We start from the raw sequence: 22,801 nt of genomic DNA, 5'->3' as shown, positions 1-22,801 counted from the left end.
CAAGGAATCCAACATTATGTCTTAGCAAGAATAGGCTTTTTTGTTAACTATTATTTAAGTGAAAAACAACTTAACAAAGGAAAGCATAACTTGTCATTCGATTTGTGATGAAAAACCATATAACGTGACCACTACAAGTCTGCTTCCTTCCATTAAACATGTGGCATTACACTGCGTTGGTAGTCTTTGAACAATATGTAAAGAACAAGCCTCAGCAGCAAGCCCAAGAGACAGTTAAGCCAAGGGAAGAGCCAAGTGTCCCTTGGACTGAAGTCCCAACCACTCCTGCAAGGGTCCAGAACAATGCCCAAGAAATGGACAACCATGGGAGGGGGCCTGGTGCTGCCTTTGTTGGTTTGACTGGCGTCTCGTGTCTCAACCAATCCTGGAACTGGAGCGGAGCCAATAGTTCCAAATAAGGGCTAGGGGAGACTGTTCCCAACCCGTTTTGCTTTGATAATATAAATAAGGGCAAGGAGAGGGCCAGCACAGCCCTTTTTCTTCACTGCTGCTGCCCCTACTTCTCGCTGCTGCTGGTTTCCCTCTTGGTTCTACAGCACACGGAATACTCCTGTTGGCAGGCTCAGATCAAGGACTGGTCATCTCTCTCCCACTCTTTATTTCTTTTTTTCTTTCTTTATCTTAAAGTTGTTAATGTAAGACTCACTTGAGTTCTCTATTAAAACCACACAGCTTAGGTAGATAAAACTTACCTCCCTGGTGGGAGAGCCAACATACATGTGATAACCATTGATCATTTTTCTCTCATATGTACAGACCTTGAGTGTCATTTCATCTTAATTCAGCCAGGGGGATTTGCAAATCTGGTCACCCCTCCCTCCTTCATGGGTGGGATGTGACACTATGCAGTGGCTGAAATTGTGCTTTTCACCCCAGACAATCACAGTGAGTGCATGCCTACAGTAAACCTGGTTGCACATCAGTGAAACATTAAACATTATATTGCCATCACATAAACTCCTGGCAGCCAGTAATCATGCAGTTCATCTTTTAGTAGGTGACTTCAAGGGGATAATCACTATATGTCACAATTTGCAAGTAACACTTCACAGAAAACTCAGAACACCTAGTTACATGAGGGGATAAACTGAATGCTGAGATGTATTTCAAATTCTTCAGCTTTGCTTTTACTGGGCTTTCTTTTTTCATCAGAAAACTCCCTAAAACACACACAAAACTTAAGGTCACCGTCTTCCATATGATAAAACACTCAGTAAATTGTATTGTCTGTGACATAGGAGAGGAAATCCAAGAACTGTATAGTGTTGGGCACAGCAAGTATATCTTGCTGTACTTCCTATTCTTTAGCAGTGACAGCTATGGATGAGGTGTGACACTCTCTCTGATAGGATCTCAAGTAACTTCACAGGCAACTTGTTTTCAAGTTTCAGTCCCCAAACCAGACTTCACCTTTCTGAACAATGTATTTTTGAAGGAGGCACCTTTTGTACTTACTCACAGAAATCAGTGGTGTTTCACTTGAGCAGCTCAAAGGAGCATGGCTCTGACATGTAGAACTTCACACAGGCATTTTGATGTGTTTGTATTTATTGCCAGCTTGCCTACTGCAATGTGACTGAAAGTCACATTTTAGAGGATGATTGCTCCAACTCGCTGTCTTGACTGCAGCGTGCACCTGTTAGTCAGCTACACAAAGCTAAGGAGGAGCCAGTATTTTGCTATAATCACACCCACCACATGCTGCAGTGAACTGCACCTGTGGCTATGATTAAGCAATGATTTACCATAGGCCAACATCATCAATCAGAATGAATGGTCATATGGACAGTCCACTAACACTTGTTTCCCTTTCGTCATCTCGATCTTTTCAAGGTGACTGGTGGGTGATAATTTGATTGTTTCATCAAATAGCAGGGATGTATCTGCTGAACCCTGATATCTACTCAATGTATGTCTCTTTATATATATATTTAGATTCTACTTTCTTACAGTGGCAATTTACTGCAGATAGTGCATTTGAAAATGATTAGTGCACTTAAGTGGAAGCTAAGTATAGCCTGAGCTCAAGCTTCATGCATTGCTACCCAAGGCAAGTTGAAAATGCATGTCCTATTTCTTTTTGCTAAAAATATGCTAATATTCAAGCAAATGCATATTAAGTTTGATGTATAAGGATGCATTAAGTTCACAATGAATTAATTGTAATGCAGTAAATCTGTGGGTTCTTCTTCCCAGAGGCAGAATTGCCACTATAGAAATGACAGCATACACGTAGGTTGTGATAAATCACTGGGGGATCTTTAGCTGATGAAATCTCTGGGATCTTAAAAGTTACACGAGTGAGGAAAGGAATCCAGGGGAAGGATGAGGAAAAACAAGCATTGATGAAACCCAGCAAAGAAGGAGAGAGAAGCACAGAATCGCAGAGAATCACAGAATTGTAGAGGTTGGAAGGAATCTCTGGAGATCATCTTGTCTAATCCCTGGCTAAAGCAGGTCCCCTACAGCAGGTTTCACAGGAAAGCATCCAGGTGGGTTTTGATCAGCTCCAGAGAAGGAAACTCCACAACCTCTCTGGGCAGCTCTGTCACCTCCTAATTTTTTTCTAATGTTCGTATGAAATTTCCTATGTTCCAGATTGTGCCCATTACTTCTCCCTTTCCTGTCACTGGGCACCACTGAAAGGAGCCTGACCCCATTCCCTTGACTCCCACCCATTAGATATGTATAAGCATTCAGATCTCCTCTGTTTTCCGTAAGCTGAAAAGCCCCACATCTCTCAGCCTTTCCTCCAGAACTCTCACCAACTTTGTGGCCTTCCACTGGACTGTCTCCAGCTGTTTCCTGCCTTTCTTGAACTGAGGAACACAGAACTGAATGCAATACTTCAGAGGCTACCTCATCAGGGCAGAGTAAAAGCAGCTAGAAAGATGAGCAGCACCAGATGCAAATGAAGAAATGCTGCTTTTATTTTTTCCTAATAATCACTTAGTTTGTTTTGACTATTTGTTTTCTTATTTTTTATAGCACATAACCCAACTCATTTGTTGCTCTTGCTGCTGGCAGGCTTAGTGTTGTGGGATGTAATTTTAAAATGAGCAACGAAGGTAGAGTTATAAACATTAACTGACTTCTTCTATGGCTCCCATGAATTAAATTTAGTAAACTCTAATGCCAACAGAGTTAGCATCTCATTGCTACACTCTGAAAAACTTCCTCCACGTGGTTCCACTTGTCTTTACAATAACTGAAACAAGAAAGCCCATTTCCTCTGGTGACCTGTTTCTGTGTGTAGACAAATGCAGATCAAATATCCTATTGGTTGCAGGATGCTGGCAGATAGGGGATAATTGTTGTAGCCACAGCTCCTTATACACTTCCAAGAAGACTCCAGAAACCCTGAGGGGTTCGGGAGGGCAGGCAATAAATATCACATCTGCCTTGGTTTTATGGGAGCAGCCAGAGGGAAAAATTGCTGTCAGTGCTGATTCTAAGCTGTCAGCTGCTGTTAATTGCCTTGCTCCCAGTCATCTGGCTGTGATTGCACTTCATTATTATAATATCTTTCTGGCCTGCCTTCCAAACAGCCTCCCTTTCCAGAATCAATCCTGGAGTGCTGCTGCATGCAGTGTGCTGGCTATATCCTCACCATTGCCACCACAAGCAGCAGGCACATCTTCTGTGTGGGTGAGGTGCCAAGGGAAAATAGAAGGAGGCTGAGGGCTTCTGGATTGTTTTCTATATTGATGGAAATCTTGTCAGCGTCGTTCCGTCATTCTTACAGTAGTTCTAGTAAACATTACATAAATGTGCCTCAAGAGTTTGTGACTTGTAGATTGTTCCATGTTTTGTAGATCAAGGTAGAGTTCCTGATCCAAAATATTTACAATCTGGATTAAGACAGAGAGTAGGAGGGATTTTTTGGCTCGTGATAACAAGAAACATAACACACCTTTTCTACAAACTAAAAACTCCTGTGGTCTATTCCTAAGCCCAGTATTTCTGCCTATAATGAGTATGAGCCAGGAGGCATATAAGATAGACATCCATGAGGGAAAGGTGGGGAAAGTTCTGTTTAGGGCCTGTTTCCGAGTCTGCTTTTTCAGAAGAGAGGACAGGAAGCATAAGTGTTCTGCTGGTTCAAGCAACCCTATTTTCCTTCCCTAGCAAAATGCCTCCCCAGAGGCGCTGTGTCATTTTCCAGTAACTTTCAGCACTTCTACACAAATGAAACTATGAGCTATTTGGTAGACCTAATTTAGACTTTAAAAATGCATGGGGCTGAACAGAGGTATCAGGCCATTAGGCAGTTTAATGAGCAGCTGGAGCATCCCAAGAACAGTAGAGACAAGAAGAAAACAAATCAATAAACTGTTACCAACATAATGCTAACAAAGTTGTTCCATGGTAGAAAAGCAGAGAAGGCAGAAACAAAAGAGCACAGCTCAGTGTCTGAGAAATATTACCATATTTTCATAAATATAGCGTACTATTCAAATAATTGTCTTTTAAAAGTACTCTGGAGATAAGTCCTCATGTAAAATGCACTCTCATAAAGTGAATAAAACCAGAGACCAAAGCTGCAGGAGTTATAAACTGGGAATAGTTATTTTGCGTGAGGAAACAAATTTGGAGAAACTTTTGTATATACTTCAAAGTAACAAGCATGACTGCTGAATTTCCAGGAGTCTGGCTGTGCACATGAAAGCACTGCACAAACAACACTAATATGTTTTAATTGCACATCGCTTTAAGAGAGAACTGATGCTTTCAACGGGGCTTATTGCTGTGGATAAAAAAGATCGATTGTCATATTTATCTCAAGCCAGCTCTTCAGTGCCCTTAAATAGAGCTACTAAAACACATACAAAATACAAAATGGCAACATATGTGAAGTTGTTTCCCTATCTAAAAGGAACTTAGGGAAGAAGAATTTCCTGAAGCAGCATGAGAAAAAAGAACAGGCAAAGAACCTTAGTGAACAGCAAGAAAATGGACCCTGCCTCTATTTTCTCATTTCAGTAGGTCAGAATTGTTTAGGAGTTTGCAGTGTGATTGATGGATCTTGACTGACAGAGGCAGAAATAAGTTTACCGGTCCCTTACAGTAACATTATGCTTCACGAGAAGAAATGAGAAGGTTCTATTACTACTGTAATATGTGATGAGAGATTCCAGATCATTTTGAAATAACTCTCATTTTGCTGAAAGTTCAAAACATAGAAAAAAAATGTGTTTTGTCTCTTTAAAAATGTGTTTACTTAGTCATCATCAGTATGCTCTCCTGCCTATTTCCTCTTGTGTATTTACCCGTGCACTCTGGATCAATCCACAAACTTAATAAAAAGATTCCAACTAGCTGTGATGGACTTAGACAGATATGTTTCTGACCCAGTTCTGAACAAATAATTATAAAATTGTGACTTTACTGTCTTTTCGTTTCTCTTGGTTCTGAGCACTCTGTCCTTGGCCATAGTCTGTATGCAAAACATGTTTAGGGAAAAGAGTTCTTCCAGGTATGTCTTACAGAGCTCCACTTAGTTTGAAACCGAGAACACACATGGAAATACAAATCCCTAATTTTCATTAGATTATTTTTGTAGCATCATATCATTGTCATCTTTCCTTGTAAATCACTCAAGCTCTTTTTACTTGAGGCTGTGTCACTGTGTGACATTCTGCTAATACAGACAGACACACAAAACACACATAATAATAGCTGCACCCTATATAGTAAACCCCTATATATTTATCTGCATGCATTTCTGTAAATTTGGTCATAATTTAGTCATAGTATAGTGATTTAAGAAGTCATTGTTGAGTTGTTGGTGGTTTTGGTTCAGAAGGTTGCAATAATGAAAGTAATTAAACAGTGTGGACAAGATGACAGAAACAAGAAATATCTCCTATAGTGTTGGTCCTCTTCTAATATTCAGTGAACTATTAAGAAGATTTTTCCTAGACAAAATACATGGCACCACCTATGATTAACAATAAGGTTATATTTTTATTGTTATTATTATTTGAATTTTTCATAATTTTAGAAAGCTAGAAGATTCAATCAAGGAAAAAATACTACAGAAATGCTCTACCACATCAGTGCATTCTTCATTGGAGAACTTGCCTTGGTCACTGCAAGCCAATGCCACAAAAAAGGCCCATTGCCTACAAAGCAAGGGAATAAACTGATGTCAGGACATTTGCATGGCTGCTTTTTCTACGACTACACATTAGTGATGGCAACTAGGCATATTCATGGTCAGTGGCATTTGCCACTGTGTTGTATTTGCCACTGTGTTGTATTGAGGACACTGTGTACTTTAGATTTGAGCATTAGATTTGTTATGTATAAACAAAAGCATTAAAGATGCTTGTAACTCTTTACCTTTGACATCAGAAGAATGAGGAGCCTAAATCTTTACTGCAAACTAAAAGAACTAAACTGGTTTAGCCCACCAGTATGAAGACAGGTCATTTGATTGCTGTATCTGAGTATGAAGAGAAGATAACTACCAGAGAATGAGGGTTACTGAGTAAATCGGGAATAAGAGATTATAAAGTGGCTATAAATAAATCTAGTTTGGAAGTTAGTGGACCAGTCATCAGAGGAATAAAGTTCTGCAATTGCTTCTACTTCAAGAGACAAGGAACTTCGACTTGTTTTCATTTGGACTCTGCCAAATTTCTGAATGGGATTAAATGATGCAGTTTAAAGTGAAAAGGGACTTAATCTAAGGAAACAAATAGACATGGTAGACTTTTGTATTTTATGCTGCGTTTTCCATACCGTGAAAGGCATTATTCTGTTAGCATGGCAGCTTCTTTGCCCTGAAGGGTGAAGGACATCATGAATAAATCCTAAAGTTCTACAGATTTGAATTAGACTTGCCATGGAAGTTCACAAGATTTTGAGCACTAATGTAACTTTTGATCCTGAAATTTCTCCTGATGCGAAATTAGGATGACGACCATCACCTGCTTTACAAGGATAATGAGGATTAAATAAACGAATATTTGTTTGGAGAAAGTTACACAAATGCTGAAAAAAATCTGATTAGTAAATCTCATATTTTTTTTTCTCTTCATTATCTTAATCTGAAATGATAGTTGCTTGAACTGTTAGCTGGATACATGACTCCAAAGATATACCTGGTAGACACAATAAAACACTGAGAAGTAATGTCAACTGACAGATGAAATGTACAAAAATTTCACAGTCCGAATAAAATTTTACTATTATGCCACAGCCAGATAACAAGACATGATTCAGTGATCAAACGGGAGAGATATATGAGAAGTTACCTTCAGGGTTGTACTTTTTTTTTCAAATCTTTGCCATCCGTTGAATTTAATCGTCTTCAGAAAGTAACTAAAGTCTTTTTTTATGCAACATATTGCATTGCATTACAAACTGTGTTTTCTTCAGCTGACCTGTGCCTGTATTCAGCTTTGAAATGATAGGCAGCAGTAAATATGTAGCTGGAGACCTATTTGTAAAATATGGACATTAGAGAGAAGTAGAAGCATCAGAATTAACACGGAGAAATCTGAGACTAAATTAATGCTTCATTATAGCGAGACCAAGGTGTGGGCTAAAATTCAATGTGATTCTTGACTTGTAGCTGTGGCTGAGAGTATTGCAACAGAAGCTCCCATAGTATCTCTTCAGTGTCAGCAGTGCTGACTGGTGGTGTTATTTGACCAACAGCACAAGTTCAGTCTACCTATAGACCCTATACAGGAATTTATTTGTACAGACCAAACTTGGAAATCAGTTCAGAAAAAGATATCCAACTTTCAAGTGCTTACATCCAACTTGTAGATCACCCTAGAGTAATGGCAAGTTAGAAACATCATGGTGATTAATACTTTATCCATTTTTTCCTGCATTTCCCTTAGCACTGACTGAGCTGTTGACCATCCAGCCTCTCCCTTAAAGACAAAAATGCACATGAAGATAGCAAGGAAGTAGTGACTTGTTTGAGATTCTGCTGGTGTATACTTGCAAGAGCAAACAGGATACCAAGGATTACCTTGCTTGTAAGCATCTTCATATATTTGTTTAGGTGTGAGTTTACCATACTCCTTGCTTCAATAGTCATCTCTGGATACTGTAATCCTCCATTTAGCTCTCAATCTACCCTGCAGGTTTGATTTTCTGGTTGTGAATGTGTGAAAATGGGTGATTTTAAATGTTTTCCTGAAAGTCCCAGTTCAACTGTAGTTTGTTCATGATACACCAGATCAAACAATTTGACTGAAGCAGTCTTCCTGTATCACAGAATTTCAGAGATGTAACAACACATAATCTTTGAATCTTTGAACTGTACATTGTTTCATTTGTAAAGTGGCAGTGACCAGAGGCCAAATCTTTACCTATAAATACTTCTTTGCTATCCTCCAAAGAGGTACCAATGTTAATCTCCTTTCATAAAATCAGTTATCTGATTTCCTGGACTTATCAAAGCTGTCAGAGAGAGCTGAGGCTATACTCCCTCCTTTCTAAGCTAATTTCATTGAAAATGCACTAGAGTGGATGTGACCTAACAAGTTTAGATTTCAATTGCATTTTTATTTTAAAATTTGACTTGTCCAAAGGGATCACAGCTTTTACCTGATGCAGTTTACCTCCATCATACCTTTCTTCTAAATGACAATGATAACTTAAACCTCTGAAGAAATGTTTTAGTTAAAGCTTACAGAATACATGAAAGAGATAGGAAAAGACCTAGTAAGCCATTTTCTATAACCTTCTCTCTCTTTCTGCACTACTTGTCATTTCAAATCTGGCCTCGGCCTAAGCTCCTTTGGAGTCTCCTCCTTTTTTTTTTTCTCAGAAATGGCTTCTTTGCTTTTGTAGAGTGGATATGGACTACAAAACTATCTTACTGTCATTGCTACAAACTCTACCCATTGTACTTTTCCATAGGTGTTCTAATCTGTTCATTACCGTTGTCTAATGTGAAGCTCTCTTTCTGTTCCTGTGAAACCCCATGTTGCTCCAGCACTATGAAAAAAGCAATACAGCAAATAACAGCAACACACTGGTTGATTTTTAAAATGATATATAAGGTAAAGAGATATTACTACCTGTTGTGGTTTAACTCAGCAGGCAGCTCAACATCACACAGAAATTAACTCACTTCCCCTAAGTGAGAAATCTTATCATAGAATAATAGAATAGTTAAGGTTGGAAAAGACCTCTTGTCTGGTCCAACTGTCAACCCATCCCCACCATGCCCACTGACCATGTCTCTCAGTGCCACAGCTGAGATAAGGACAGTTCAATACAATAAAAACAAACAAACAAAATGTAACAATAAAGAAAGGAATAAAAATCAAGCAATGCACAATGGCAGCTGCCCAAAGCCCAGCCAATCCATGAGGAACAGTAGCCCTTCCAGCCAACACTCCCTAGTTTTATTGCTGAAGACAGCCATATAGAATGGAATATCCCTCTGGCCAGTTCAGGTCAGCTATCCCAGTTCTGCCCCCTCACAGCTCCTGATGCTGCCCCAGCTCCCTCTGCTGGCAGGGCAGCAAAAGAAGCTGAAATGTTGGCTCTGTGCAGCACTGCTCAGCCACAACTAAAACACCAGTGTGTTAGCAACAGTATTCTCATCCTAAATCCACAACACCGCACCATGTCAGCTACTAGAAAGAAAGCTAACTGTTCCAGATGAAACCAGGACATTGCCCTTTCTATGCCTTCCAGAAAGAATGACATCTTAAGTGGACATAACATTTATTATGGCAATAATTAGTCAAATAGATGCATGCTTACTCCGTGTTTGCATTCATTTGCACGTAGTTGTTTCCACCTTAATTAAATATTTTTCTTCACAGAATCACAGAATCACAGAATTGTAGGGGTTGAAAGGGACCACTAGAGATCATCGAGACTAACCCCCCTGCCAAAGCAGGTTCCCTACATCAGTTCGCACAGGTAGGCGTCCAGGCGAGACTTGAATATCTCCAGAGAAGGAGACTCCACAACCTCCCTGGGCATCTTTCTTGCACAAGAGATGATTTTTTACTTCCTTTCTCGCGGATCTAAGTAAGAAAGTCTAAAACTGTCCTGCAATATTGAAGCTGGGCCAGCCCTCAGAGAGCATCCACAGCACAGGCATCACATGGCTGAGTTCATGTTCATATTCAGCTGGGCTACACAGAGAGTGCAGCCAGAGGCAGCATGAAGCTGGTGGGGCTGATAAACATACCTGTGGCCCTGGTTAAACAAGTTATTTGCCTGAAATGATCTGTTTGTCATAAGCTGAGAGAGAAATACCTGCAGTAATTTTGAACTCACTGTGTCAAACTCAGTGACACCGCATGACAGCAGAGAAAGTGCCCTTGAGACCTCGCTTCTCTTTGTCCCTCGACTATAAAAAGTCAGATCACTGTATGTTGGGAAAGAAATACAGTCAAAAGACTTCTGAACCATACTATAATGCTCTACTTAGTGTAGACTATTGTGCACTGAGAGATCATTACTATTTCGGCTCATTTTCTCCTTAAGATCTTGGGTGCGCAATTCTATTTGGACAAAAATTCTTGCAGTTTCCAGTTGACAGAAAAAGTAATGCAGCATCACTTCCTTATGTTACTGTTATTTACCAAGTCAGCCCAGCTAACAGTGAAAAAAAAACAACAAAACAACAACAAAAAACAGATCACGAGTATTAAAACTTACATTAATTTTAATGAAAAATTATAGCAATTTATGGTAATAAATGTTATGGTGAGCTCACAAACTTCTACAAGTTCGTGAACTTAAATAAATACAGTCTACTTCCAGGTTTTAATAGATACGTTTCAATTTGTGCATTAAATGAGTCTTGACACAACTGTCTCTTCATCGTATACTTTCTTTCCAGGTCTGTAGTTCTGTGTTCTCATGCAGATAAAATATCTTAGTTTTTTCAAAGTGGAAGAAAAAAATGCCACATCCATATATTCCTGTTTTTTAAAAAATTGCTTAAAAAATGAGAAATTAGCTTTTGTGGGAAATACTGAAAACTGCACAATACCAGATGAAAATTGACTATGAAAATGCAGTTGTTATGCATCCAGGTGGGAAATGTTAAGGTTATTATTTATTTTTTTAATGACTATTGTTTAACTCCGTTTCCCAAAGTGCATGTGCATTTTTCACTGCTCAGTGAATATGGTAAGGTCAAGAAGGACTGAGAATAGCTGTAGAAAACATATAAGCAAAAAGCTTATCCTTAAAGAAGGACTCCTTGGTCCTCATTTCAAGTTCTATGAAGGCATTTGAGAAGCTTTGGCGTGGTAGTGATGAATCTGGTGTGAGTTGGGTAGTGATAGTACAGCTTCCTGCTGCAGTCTGTGAAATGTCTAACCTGTGACTTCAGTCAAGGCCAGCTCTCTGAATGATGTGTTATCACACACCCAGTGCAGCTAAATAATGTGAAAATGCCTTTCCTTTTGTTCACAGCCTTGTCCTACTGGGGAAACTTAATTTCCCTGCTGGATTAACTCCTGTTTACCACACATCAGTTTCCAGTGCTATTGCTCTGCCTCTTTAAAGCCTTTTTATAGAGGCTCCTTGCTTGAGCCCACACACCTATTTTACATTGTGTGTATGAGCAATGAAGACATATCTAAAGATCATTCAATATGTGAGCAGTCTCAGTAGAGAAATAACGCTGCATGCCTGAATAAGTACACACTTGCGAGAAGCACAGTGCTGGGTCTGGGTCTCGTTGGGGAACACTCTTAAGTACATTATTATTTGAATCTCATTGCCCACCAGAAACATAAACAAAAATTAGAATGAACAACAATAATAGAAACAGATGTCTCTGTAGTTGACTTCCTCTGTTTACTCTTTCTATGTAATTTCTCCTTCAGTCAACCCCATCCCTAACATGATACATTTGGAAAGGTCACAGTATTAATTATCTTCAAATGAGTGTGTATATACTTTTCAACAACAATTCATCAAATCTGTGGGGAAAATGACAAGGCCAGCTTCTATTTCTGTAAGTGCAGTGATTTTAATTCAAGAAGATGGACAGAGTAGAAATCAAACTGGTAATCGGAAACTCCTACTCACATCTAATACATCCCATCCCTCAGATTCTCCCTCCTTACTTTTGCTCAGAGGCAGTTTCTGACACCAGAAATAGCACAGTGGTGATAACAGAGTTTGGGTATGGTTTTGTTTTGTTTTTCCCGATTGTGAGACGTAAAACACTGTTAGAAGCACTAGTGTGAATTTCAGCCCAGGGAGCTGTAGGTTCCCTGCCTGAGAGAATAAACATGTGGAATTAACTGCTGAAACCGTGTAACTAGTCTGAAGCCCATTGGATACAGTGGAGAAATGCTGTTTTACATCAACAAAGGTTGTGACATTAAATCTCATGAGGGACTTCCAGGCAATGTGTTCTAGAAATCCTTATATGATAAAGGTTTCATTTGCTTTAAATCTGACTGTCAACAGCAATGAGGCAAATTCCTGTTTTCTGAAATAATGTGAAATAGCAAATGCAGAATGGCACGATCTCAGTACACACATCTTATCCATAACTGTAACCTTTCAAGCACTCATTATTCACATTGTGCCTTCTGTATCAATAAAAAGTGAACTTCTAACACATAGCCTTAAAACCTGTAACACCCTTATGTTATCCAGCTAACAATGCCTGGTTGTCAGCATATGTCCTCAAGTGCAATTACACCAGCCACAAAGCTTTTGGGTGTACAATCTGGGAGAAGGTCTAACAGCTGCTTGTATGTAACACAAAGAAGAGGAGCATCACCATGGTGAAAGAAGGTAATTGGAGCTGCGATAAGGATCCTTTGCAGGGTGGATATACATTAGTGGAAATTTGAAGACATCACTTAAGTCTGTGGTGGTTTTGTGCTTTACAGTTTTGTCAGTGAAGCTTAATGTCTACCTGGCGTAATGTTATCAGCCCAGCAACAACCCAGCCTCAAAGGTTCACCTCTCTCCTCCTGGAGAAGAGCAGCAGAAAGACAATGACATAGTACATAAGGTCCCTCCCATGTGAAGCAGTCCCTGCCAGTAGAAAGAAATCCACCATTTCCACAGCCATGTTATCATAGAATCATAGAATGGCCTGGGTTGAAAAGGACCACAATGATCATCCAGTTTCAACACCCCCTGCTACGTGCAGGGTCACCAACCACCAGCCCAGGCTGCCCAGAGCCACATCCAGCCTGGCCTTGAATGCCTCCAAGGATGGGGCATCCACAACCTCCTTGGGCAACCTGTTCCAGTGTGTCACGCCCTCTGTGTGAAAAACCTCCTCCTAATATTAAACCTAAATCTCCTCTGTCTCAGTTTAAGACCATTCCCCCTTGACTTATCACTATCCACCCTCATAAACAGCTATTCTCACTCCTGTTTATACACTCCCTTCAAGTACTGGAAGGCCAAAATGAGGTCTCCCCAGAGCCCTCTCTTCTGCAAGCTAAACAATCCTACTTCCCTCAACCTTTCCTCATAGGAGAACTGCTCCAGCCCTCTGATCATCTTAGTGGCCCTAAATCATTCCAGGTCAGTGCAAAACAAAGACTAAACTTTTTCACTGGGGTTTCCAAACCATGAAAGTCACTCAAAGCCTGCAAGAGAGTTAATTTAAAAGAGTGATCTGTAGGATGAGTTTTAAGGCTAGCTCAGTGATGGGTAATTCCACAATATTCCAAATTAATTTATGACAAATAGAAACTAACACTGTATTTGCAGTCAATCAGCAATGCATTGCAATCTTCAGAGCACGTCCAAAGGAAAAAGGTGTTTATGCACAGAAAAGTAGACATTAAGTCCTATGTTCTCAGTGTATTTACAAAATGCATGAATAAATAGCCTACTGTGATATCTTGCACCCAAAAAGACAGAACCATGGAAAATGTGAGCTAGACAATTTCTATGTTGGAAAGGACCAGTCTCCTGTGATACTTCTCAGCAAAGAATGAAGCCCAGAGAAGCTGAATGCTGGGAAGGAGAGAATTTTTCTTGAGATTTTAAATATATGGAATTGAACAGGAAAAGCTCCAAAATAGCTAAGGTGCTGTGAACACACTTCATACACAGGACAACAGTGTTACTATTTCTCTTGTTTTGAAAGGAAGATGAACAGATGGATGGATGCATTGTGCCTTTTGTGAGTGAAGCTGATTCCTGAGTTTCATATAAAAAATAGTTATTTTGCTACTAATATACAATGGCAGAGCTGATGAGAGCTGAGAATCAATGGCAGGCATTTACTATTATTTTGGTTGTATTAAACTGAAAAGTACTTACCCAAATCTGAGGAAATTCTGTTTAAGAAATGATTTTGCCTTGATTTCTACAACAATAAGGAAGATAACTATGAAAATAATAGAATCCACACACTGGCTATGAGTTGGCAAGAAATGATCCACCCTCCAATATTGATTCAACTTTGCCCCTTCGCATTTTATTGTTAAATGATGGCAGCTGTGGAACAGTAGGATGTAGGAAACAATTGGATTATTCTGAGTTCAAAGGAGAAATCTAATACATCAGTCTTGCAAATGACTGGACACTAAGCAGGGATACTTCAGAATCTGTTTCCAGTTTCCTGCTGCTGCTCCTGAATTGTGGCAAGGAGCCTTTTCAGCTCCTTGTAGAAAAACTTACTGTTTGGGTTGTGCTCTGCCTGTGAAGACAATGCTAAAGTGTGCTCGTCTTCTCTGTGATAGCCTATTTGGGTGATCACGGCATGGTCAGATGGTCTCATGGAAGTTAAAGGCCTAATCTGTCCAAGAGCTCAGAGAATAAAGAAAGACAAATGCTGCTTTTAGGAAATTTCCCTAAGAAGTGTAAAATATAAGAGAAAGGAGAAAAAATAGCAATCTTACTTCAGCATGAACACTTTTCAAACAAAGTTCTCTATCTTTTTCATTGTCAGTTCAAGTTAGACTTTAGAAATGAAGCCCTAGGCTTCAGGAAGGCAATAGTGTCTTCTCCTGATTTCAGGGAAGTTTCAGAGTTTGCCTTGGATCCTACCCTCAGACTGCAAGAGTAGACCTATTCCTTGTTTAAGAACTTTAGGATAGATTAACCAGATGAAGAATAATCTGAGGCAGTGGCAAAATTATAATATATTTGATCATTACCTTCAATTTTTAACTTGTTTAGGTTTCATAGTAATATAATACTGCTGCTACATAGTACTATATAACACTAAATGTAGGCTATAGCATATAACAGGCACTTAAAGGCAAAGGTAAGTAACACAATGGAAATCATGAAGACAGGAAATTGAGATCAGCATTCAACACAATGTAATCAAAAAGATAACATGAGCAATACATATTTTTCGAATTTCTTACTGCAAAACACATTTTCAAAATTCCAGATCTGCCCTTATTAAACTTCAGAGTTAGGAACTGCCAACACAGAAACATTAAAAAGTTAACCTCTTGTACTGAAAATGACATTTAGAGAATTGAGGTACCTCAGTTTGATATAGGCATTTTAGAAATCTGCCTTGGACGTCAAGAGACAAAATTAATTTCTTATTTTGGCAGAAAAAAGTGTGGAAGTCCACAAAAAACTGTGATTCTAATAACTGCTTTCAGGTAGATCTTTCATGAAAATGGTTAAGTGCTTGCAACATATGTCCTCCTTCATATTGCTTTGAAGGTCCTGAAACACTTCCCTCTTCTTGCCCCTCTTTTCTTTCCCCCTCCACCTCAATATTCTTCTTTTCAAAATAAATTCCAGTACATTCAGCAACTCTGCAGCATGCAAATTAATACACAGTTTGTCCCTCAGAAGAACACAAAAAATTTGAGTAAGCAGATGTATATCTGTTCTCCTTATCTAACAACATTATGTTGACTGCAAACACTTCCATCCCAAGACTCCACTGACATTATCTGGATAAGCCGTGAATGCCTTTCTCACAAGGACACATCAACAGGACAGGCAGACACAGAAATCAAGAACACCTGATAGAACCTGACGAAAATACAGTTTAAAAATAGCACTTCTTACCTGCTTATTCATAAGTATGTAGATAATGGGATTGCAAACAGTACTGCTTTTTGCTAAGATGGAAGGTATGATGCTTGCAACAGGAGTCACCACACCTGGCTTACCAAATGTTGCAAGTAGTGCTATAACTCCATAAGGAATCCAACATGCAAGATAACAGATAACTGTAGTGATCACCATGAACAGTACGTGGTATTCTCTCTTGCGAGCAGTGCTCTTATGGATTTTTCCAACCTAGCAAAAGACAAAAATAAAGATGGGATTGGAGAAACTGTGTAGTTGTTTTTATCGCTTTAATAACCTTCTTGGTCTTAGATCAGAACTGACGATCAACTCTGTATTTCCAGAAGCAAAACAAACTCAAACCCCAAAGTGAACAAATGCAACACGAAGACATAAAAGAAGCCTTTTGGAAGAGACTTTATGAGTTTATAAGAGATTGAATTCACTCTTTACAGACTACTTTTTCCAGGTGGCTCACCCTTTTGATAAAATGTCTTCCTTCCTGATAATCATCAAAACCAGATTTTTGTGCTTTTAGGAAAAGCATGCTAGATACTGATTTATTTCTGTTACTGTGTTATTTGGGGGAAATGGAGAGGAACTGGATAAACAAGATGCACAGATTCAAATGACAATTTTCAGTGCAATGGTGCACTATTTGCTATCATGAATTTACCAACAGCTACATTCTGGTTATAGCTGAACAAACCCAGTTCAGCTAAGGAAGTACTTAAAGCCTTCCATCTGCGCTTCAAAATATACTCTCCTTTGATCTGTTCTGAGCTAAATCGTCATGTCCACTTTGAGTCTAGATCTTCAAGTCAGATGTTAAACATTATAACAGCTCATATCACAGAGTGCACAGGTAATATCTGAAGCCTGTGGAAGCCAGCAGTAAATTTGTTGAGGTACAGATCAGGCATGGGTGCTTAGCTTCAGATTATTGAAATCATAAAGTTTTTGAAAATATTTGGAACTGTTAACGGCAGAATAGTGAGGCTGATCTTCCTAAGTTTCTTTGTAGCCAACAGAGAAGAAAAAAAAAACCTTTGCAAGGAGGTAAATTTTTGTTCCAGTTGCTCTCTAGTGGCTCCAGATAGGGCCTCAGCACACTAGTCTTCCAAAGTTATGGTTAATTCCATAACTTCCTTCCAGAGTGTGTTTAGTAAACCCAGACGTGCCAGCAGGATTTCAGGAAGCATTCAAATGTTTAAAATAAATCAACTGGTTCTTGCACTCAGCCAAATAAAATTTATATCCACTTTAAAGTCTCTGCCTCCAAGTGCAGTGTTTGAGAATAAACCACACCCAAGGGAAGGGCAGATGAAACTATAATAAGCAAAAGGGCAGCTCCCTGTAATGTTACGTATCCAAACTTTATCTAACAACAGCGACAAAAATTAAAAGGGGAAGAAGCCACAAATTACCTGAGTCAAATTGTCATATGTTGCCAGGTGCAGAACTTGAACAATTTCATGCAGTGTGAAAACTCAAAGCTTTACCTACCTCTCTGCTGTCTGGGCATTTTTTTATAACATACATGTTTATGTATTGGACAGTAAATCTAAAACATACATAGTAACTGTGTAAGCATATATGGAAGGCAAAGCAATGTGGTGGCGTTCTTTCCACTTAACTATGTTCTTTTGATTCTACCTGGGATTTTGGGGAGAAAAGTTTCCTTTGGAATTAAACAAAACACACACTAACTTAGTCTGCCAAGAATTAACAAGTATTTTTTTCTGTACAGTCTTCAATTGATTTTCTGAGAAAAAAAAAAAAAATCAATTGCAAAATAAAATTTGTCTATTTTGAGAACACTGGGAACAATTCTTCTGTTTGAAATAACAAAACCTGTATCTCGTAATTACTTTGACTTGACAAGAGAATTAATAATAGATAGTGGTCCAATCTTGTATTGGTTATTTAAGGGTTTTTTTTTCTTTTTTTCTTTTTTTTTTTGACTAATAGGGACCTTTTCTGAATTGAGGTATCCCATGTTAGCTGCAGCTAATATAGCTATGCTACAGTCATTAACTCAGAAATGTAAAGCCCCAGCTAGCTACAGCATCCACAGCTAAAGATCTTCAATAAGGGTAGAGGCATCAATCAGCACATTAGAGTTTACAAGAGTTTATCATCTGCACAGACAAGCTACAGATTAGAAATAAGGGAAGAAAAAATGTGTAAATGGAAAGTGATCGTGTTGAAATTTGTTATGCATATTTCTAGTTTCACATCTTTGTTTCCTTAAGAAAGGAAGCCTACACTGTCACTATGTCTCTGTTACTATGCTAAGTCTGACTGTCCGTTGGTTCCAGTATCTTCCTTATAAATTTGACTGTGCTTTTGAAACTGACAAAGTGGACAGAGGTCTTTGACAATAAGTTCTTCATATGTCACTAGAGAATAAGGATCCTTATTAATGTGCTCATCAAGAGGAAAAATGTAATGTGAAATGAACTCAGATACCAGAGAATCCACTCTAATTTGGGTTTTATTTTGTTTTTGTTTGTATTTTTTTCCTCTCATCTTCCTGTTCTGATAATTAAAAAGGAGAAAACTGATCACAGCTGTTCCTGAAACAAGACATACATATGTCCTCTGTATCTATTAAAGATGACCTTCTGCTGCAATTTTCTATAATTGAGTTTAAACACTCATTTGTCAAGAGACAAATCTATTGGAGAGCACATCTTGTTACCTGTCATGTCCAAAAAGTCTTTCACATCCATTTTAAACTAGTGTATCAAATCATGATTTTTTATGTACATATAAAATTACTATAATTATATGATTTACTTGTAGTCCAGATCCCGGGAATGAGCAAATTTCATCTCCAGGTTTTTTTGAAAGTATGATTATTTTCAAAAGTACATTTCCATTCTCACTGTTGCAGAGAAGAGATTAAAAGCATAGAACTGCAGGAAGCAAGACAAGCAATGGACCACCAGTAATGATCATAATGTATTCCCTTTCTTAGTGGCTCTAGATCCCAGATGACCAGACTGTCTCAGCCTTCCAGAGAGGGCAAGTATGGTAAGTTTGCAGCCCTTGTGATGAACCAAAAAATGTACTTAATGCTTCTCTCAATTTTTATTTGATGCTCCAAACTTCTATAGCTATTAACTGCATTTTTTGCTTCATTCATCTACTTCCTCAGTGTCAGTAATGTTATTTTTTCATGGTATATTGGCCAACAGACTCAGCCAAATTGCCTTGGATTTCTGTTTATGCCTGAGACTCAAAGTTCAGTGCTCTGTATTTGGTACTAAAGCAGGTGGCCAATGTTCAGTTCAAGACAGAACAGACCACTGTTTTGTCCCTCTCCTCAGTACTTGCTTGGGAAAGGAGCCTACTGGGATGGTGGTTTCACCAAGCACAACAATTAACAGAGTCGGCAGAAGCAGAGGGGTTCATTATAAAATAAATAGTGTGGGGCAGCATTAGAGCCCTCAAAAAGCTGCAGACAGCTGTGAGAGCAGTAAGAGCACTATAACTGGAGGGATGGAGAAAGATCCAACAGCAAGTTCAGATTTGGAGCTGAAACCTGAGATGCCACAGCTGGCTATAAAATGGCAGTTGCTCACTTAGCTATGGGAGAATGAGTAGCATAAATGTTACTGTTTTCATACAAGATACCCCAAGATGGAGAAGGCATGCTAAAGATTTGTTTAGCTTGATGCGTAGGACACGTGAGTGCTGGAGTTGTGCCTGCAAAACTGGAGTGAAGAGGTGGGAGAAGAGTCACTCTGTTCAGTGTCTCTGAGCATGCTGCTGGATTTTTGGGTGACCCTGGCTTTAAGGAAACAGAGTTGGGTATGTGATACTGTTTTCTATCCTGTTATGGCCTGACCACAACTCCCTTTCCCCATTCCCCTGCACCGTTCAGGGGGAGAAAGTAGAAGAACCAGGAGTGAAGCTGACCTTGGACAGAAGGTGGGAAGAGGGAAGATGTTTTTAATTTTGCTTTTAATTACCACTAACCTACTCTGTTATTAATTTGCAACATATTAACTTCTTCTCTAAGTCAATTTTTTTTTTGCCTGTAATGTTAATTGGTGAGTGATCTCCCTGTCATTGACACAAGAGTTTTCTTTGTCTTATTTTCTGCCCCTGTCCTGCTGAGAAGAGGCAGTGAGTGGCTGGGCGAGCACCTTGTGACCAGCCAAGGTCAACCCACCACATTGTGAAATCACCCTGCTTCATTCTGAGATACGTTAACAAGGCAAGAGAAGCTGTGGGATTTCAAGAAGTTTTAGATTGCTCTGTAGAAGCGCCCCCAGAGTTCTGCTTTTCAAAGTATGTACTATATTTATCTACACAGTTACAGTTTCATTGTCTTTGCAGCTTTGCAGCCTACCTTTAGAAGGTGTTATCTTTAAAAGCTCTCTGTTTAAAGGTGCTGGAATGCCCCAAGCAAAGTACATCTACAGAAAAATTACATTTTTGTAGATGAAAAAGCAGTAGGTAATTTAGCATCAAAACGATTTCATTTCTTATCTTGAAAGTATTGCACAATTTAACACAATTGCTACATTGCATTTTCAGTAGTTGAATGGAAGTGCCTCCCAGAAATGCTTGGTGTCTGCACAGCCAGATGATAGGAGACCATTAAACTGTGATAATAAAAAATATTCGAATAATGGACTAGATAGCTGAATTTGTAAAGTCTGATTTAAATGTGAAGATAGAGTGTACATAATATATTTTTAAAATACACAAAAAATCTAAACTACATTTTGAAATGATGCAAAAAAATGCTAGGCCATTGGGTTCAGAAGGATTGTTTACTGAGGCTGGCTCTAAACCACATGCCTTTGTTGTAAGTTCAGGTCTTCTTCCTGAGACAAAGGCCATCTCCTGAAAATCTGAGAGACTTGCTCTTTTGTAGGGAAGGCATCACATTTAAGGAAAAGAAGATTTGGGGGAAGGTGGGAGGTTATTTTTTAATTAAAATAATAATAATAATGGCGTGTCTTCCCTAATTTCACCCTGGGAAGTAACAGAATTGAGGGTTGTTTGTTTTTTCAGAAATTAGCCTGAGGTAGTGATAGGTAAGCTTGTCTAATCTTAAGCACTGAGCAGAAGACTGGCACAATTAGCTCTCATTTTGCCCTGTAGCCAATTTGTAGCTTGCATATATACTCAGTGCACTCTTCCACCCTCCTTTTCCACTCAATCTGGCATGCAAGACATCATAGTTATGACTAGAGGAGTTTTCTGAGCAGACACATTAGATGTGATATGCCAGAGAGCATGGGGGAAGCCACAGGGATATGCAGTGAGGAGGAAGGTAACAGCAGAAAAGTGCTCAAAGGGGGCCTGAGTGACACATGACTTGATTGACCTCAAAAGCTGAATCCTCTCCTTTCCCATCTGATGAGATGTAGCAGATGTATTACTCACCAAGTGATGGGCTGCAATGCTAGTTCATGTACGGGAAAAGAGGGAACTGGCAGCTTTGTGCAGAGTATGGAAAATTTCAGTGGTTTTTCTCTAAGACTCCAGGGATCTTCAGCCACTAAAAATGGGATCTTACAGTAGAAAATGGAAGGGGTTAATAACAAGGGATGCTAGCAACTTTTGCTGTAACTGGAATGTTTGTTAGGGTGGTTGTTTAAGAAAAGAACCCCAAATATCTGTGGTGTACACTCTGCCAGGAACCCCAGGGAACAGTCTCAGATACGTCGTAGGCAAATGTATAGGTCTAGAGAAGATTGGCTGACCTTACAGGAAAAAAAAAAAAAAAAAAGAGAGAGAGAATAAGCCTGACCTTTTCTTTGCAGAAGACTATTCAGGACCTTTCCTGTGCATTAATGCTATTAATGTTACAGTACAATAGGAAGGGAAGGAATAGTATAGTACCCCTCTCAGCTCCATGTGGATTTAGCTGACCATGACAATGGAGGGACCAAAGGAGTACTGGTAGAACTTCATATGCTCAGGAGAAGCCAAGAAAGACCTGAGTGATGGGAGTACACAGAGACTGTGTTGCTGCATCCTAAAGACAACTGCAAAATCCAAAATGCCAGAGGTACATACCCATGTCATCCCTGAAAGGCACTAACATGTACTACTCTCATCATCCATGGGCAAGCTGAGTTTAGTTTTATTTTATACATAAAATAAAGAAGCAGGGCTAATATTAGCTATAATGAAGGGGGATCATCATGATTGTTTTCATGATTTCACCTGTGTTTTTTTGTTGTTTTTTTTTTTTTTTACATTTACCCTAGTCTCTGTCTCTCAATTGATGTAGTTATGTTTTTTCTCTAATAAAGCTATTATTTTACACTTTAACAGTTCACAGTTAATTTTTTAACATCTTGAAAGGTGATGAATATACAGTGCTCCATTCACTTAACTACAAGATGGAAAGACTATATAGGAAAAATCTAACTTCCAGACCCACTTTAAGGGAGGAAATTGCATATCACTGCATCTTGTCAAGGGTTGTGCAGTCATTTTGTCCTTCAAGATCTGTTTATTAAGGTAGAAGATAATAAAAATCACATACTTCGTGAACTTCAGTAGTCGATTTTGTGATCATCCTTTATCTAGCCCACTCTAAAGAAGCAATATGGAAACAGTGTGCAGAGTGCTTTGTTTATTTATCATGGCTGATGCATTTTTCCTGGAGTTGCCTTTGCACATTTTACATTCAAAGAGCTGTGTTTTCTTCTCTCTTCCAAAGCTGCACAGTAAAGAGAAGGCTATTTATGAGCAGCAGTGTTTGCTGCCAACCTTCTTAAGTGTCAGTTATGCATGCTTGTTTTGACATGATCAAATATTCAACAGC

At 39.0% G+C, this 22,801-nt stretch overlaps 1 protein-coding gene across 1 annotated transcript in view; it reads right to left on the bottom strand.

The window, feature by feature from the left end:
* Nucleotides 1-22,801, bottom strand: part of LOC100544946 (pinopsin-like) — a 71,945-nt gene that overhangs the window by 7,797 nt on the left and 41,347 nt on the right. The window contains exon 3 of the mRNA XM_031557657.2: nt 15,997-16,230. Coding sequence (XP_031413517.2) covers nt 15,997-16,230 — 234 coding nt within the window. The remainder of the gene's footprint in view (nt 1-15,996; nt 16,231-22,801) is intronic.

This window comes from Meleagris gallopavo, chromosome 1 (assembly GCF_905368555.1).
Source record: "Meleagris gallopavo chromosome 1, MGAL_WU_HG_1.1, whole genome shotgun sequence".
Taxonomy (NCBI): domain Eukaryota; kingdom Metazoa; phylum Chordata; class Aves; order Galliformes; family Phasianidae; genus Meleagris; species Meleagris gallopavo.
This window is presented reverse-complemented; position numbering and strand designations above follow the sequence as displayed.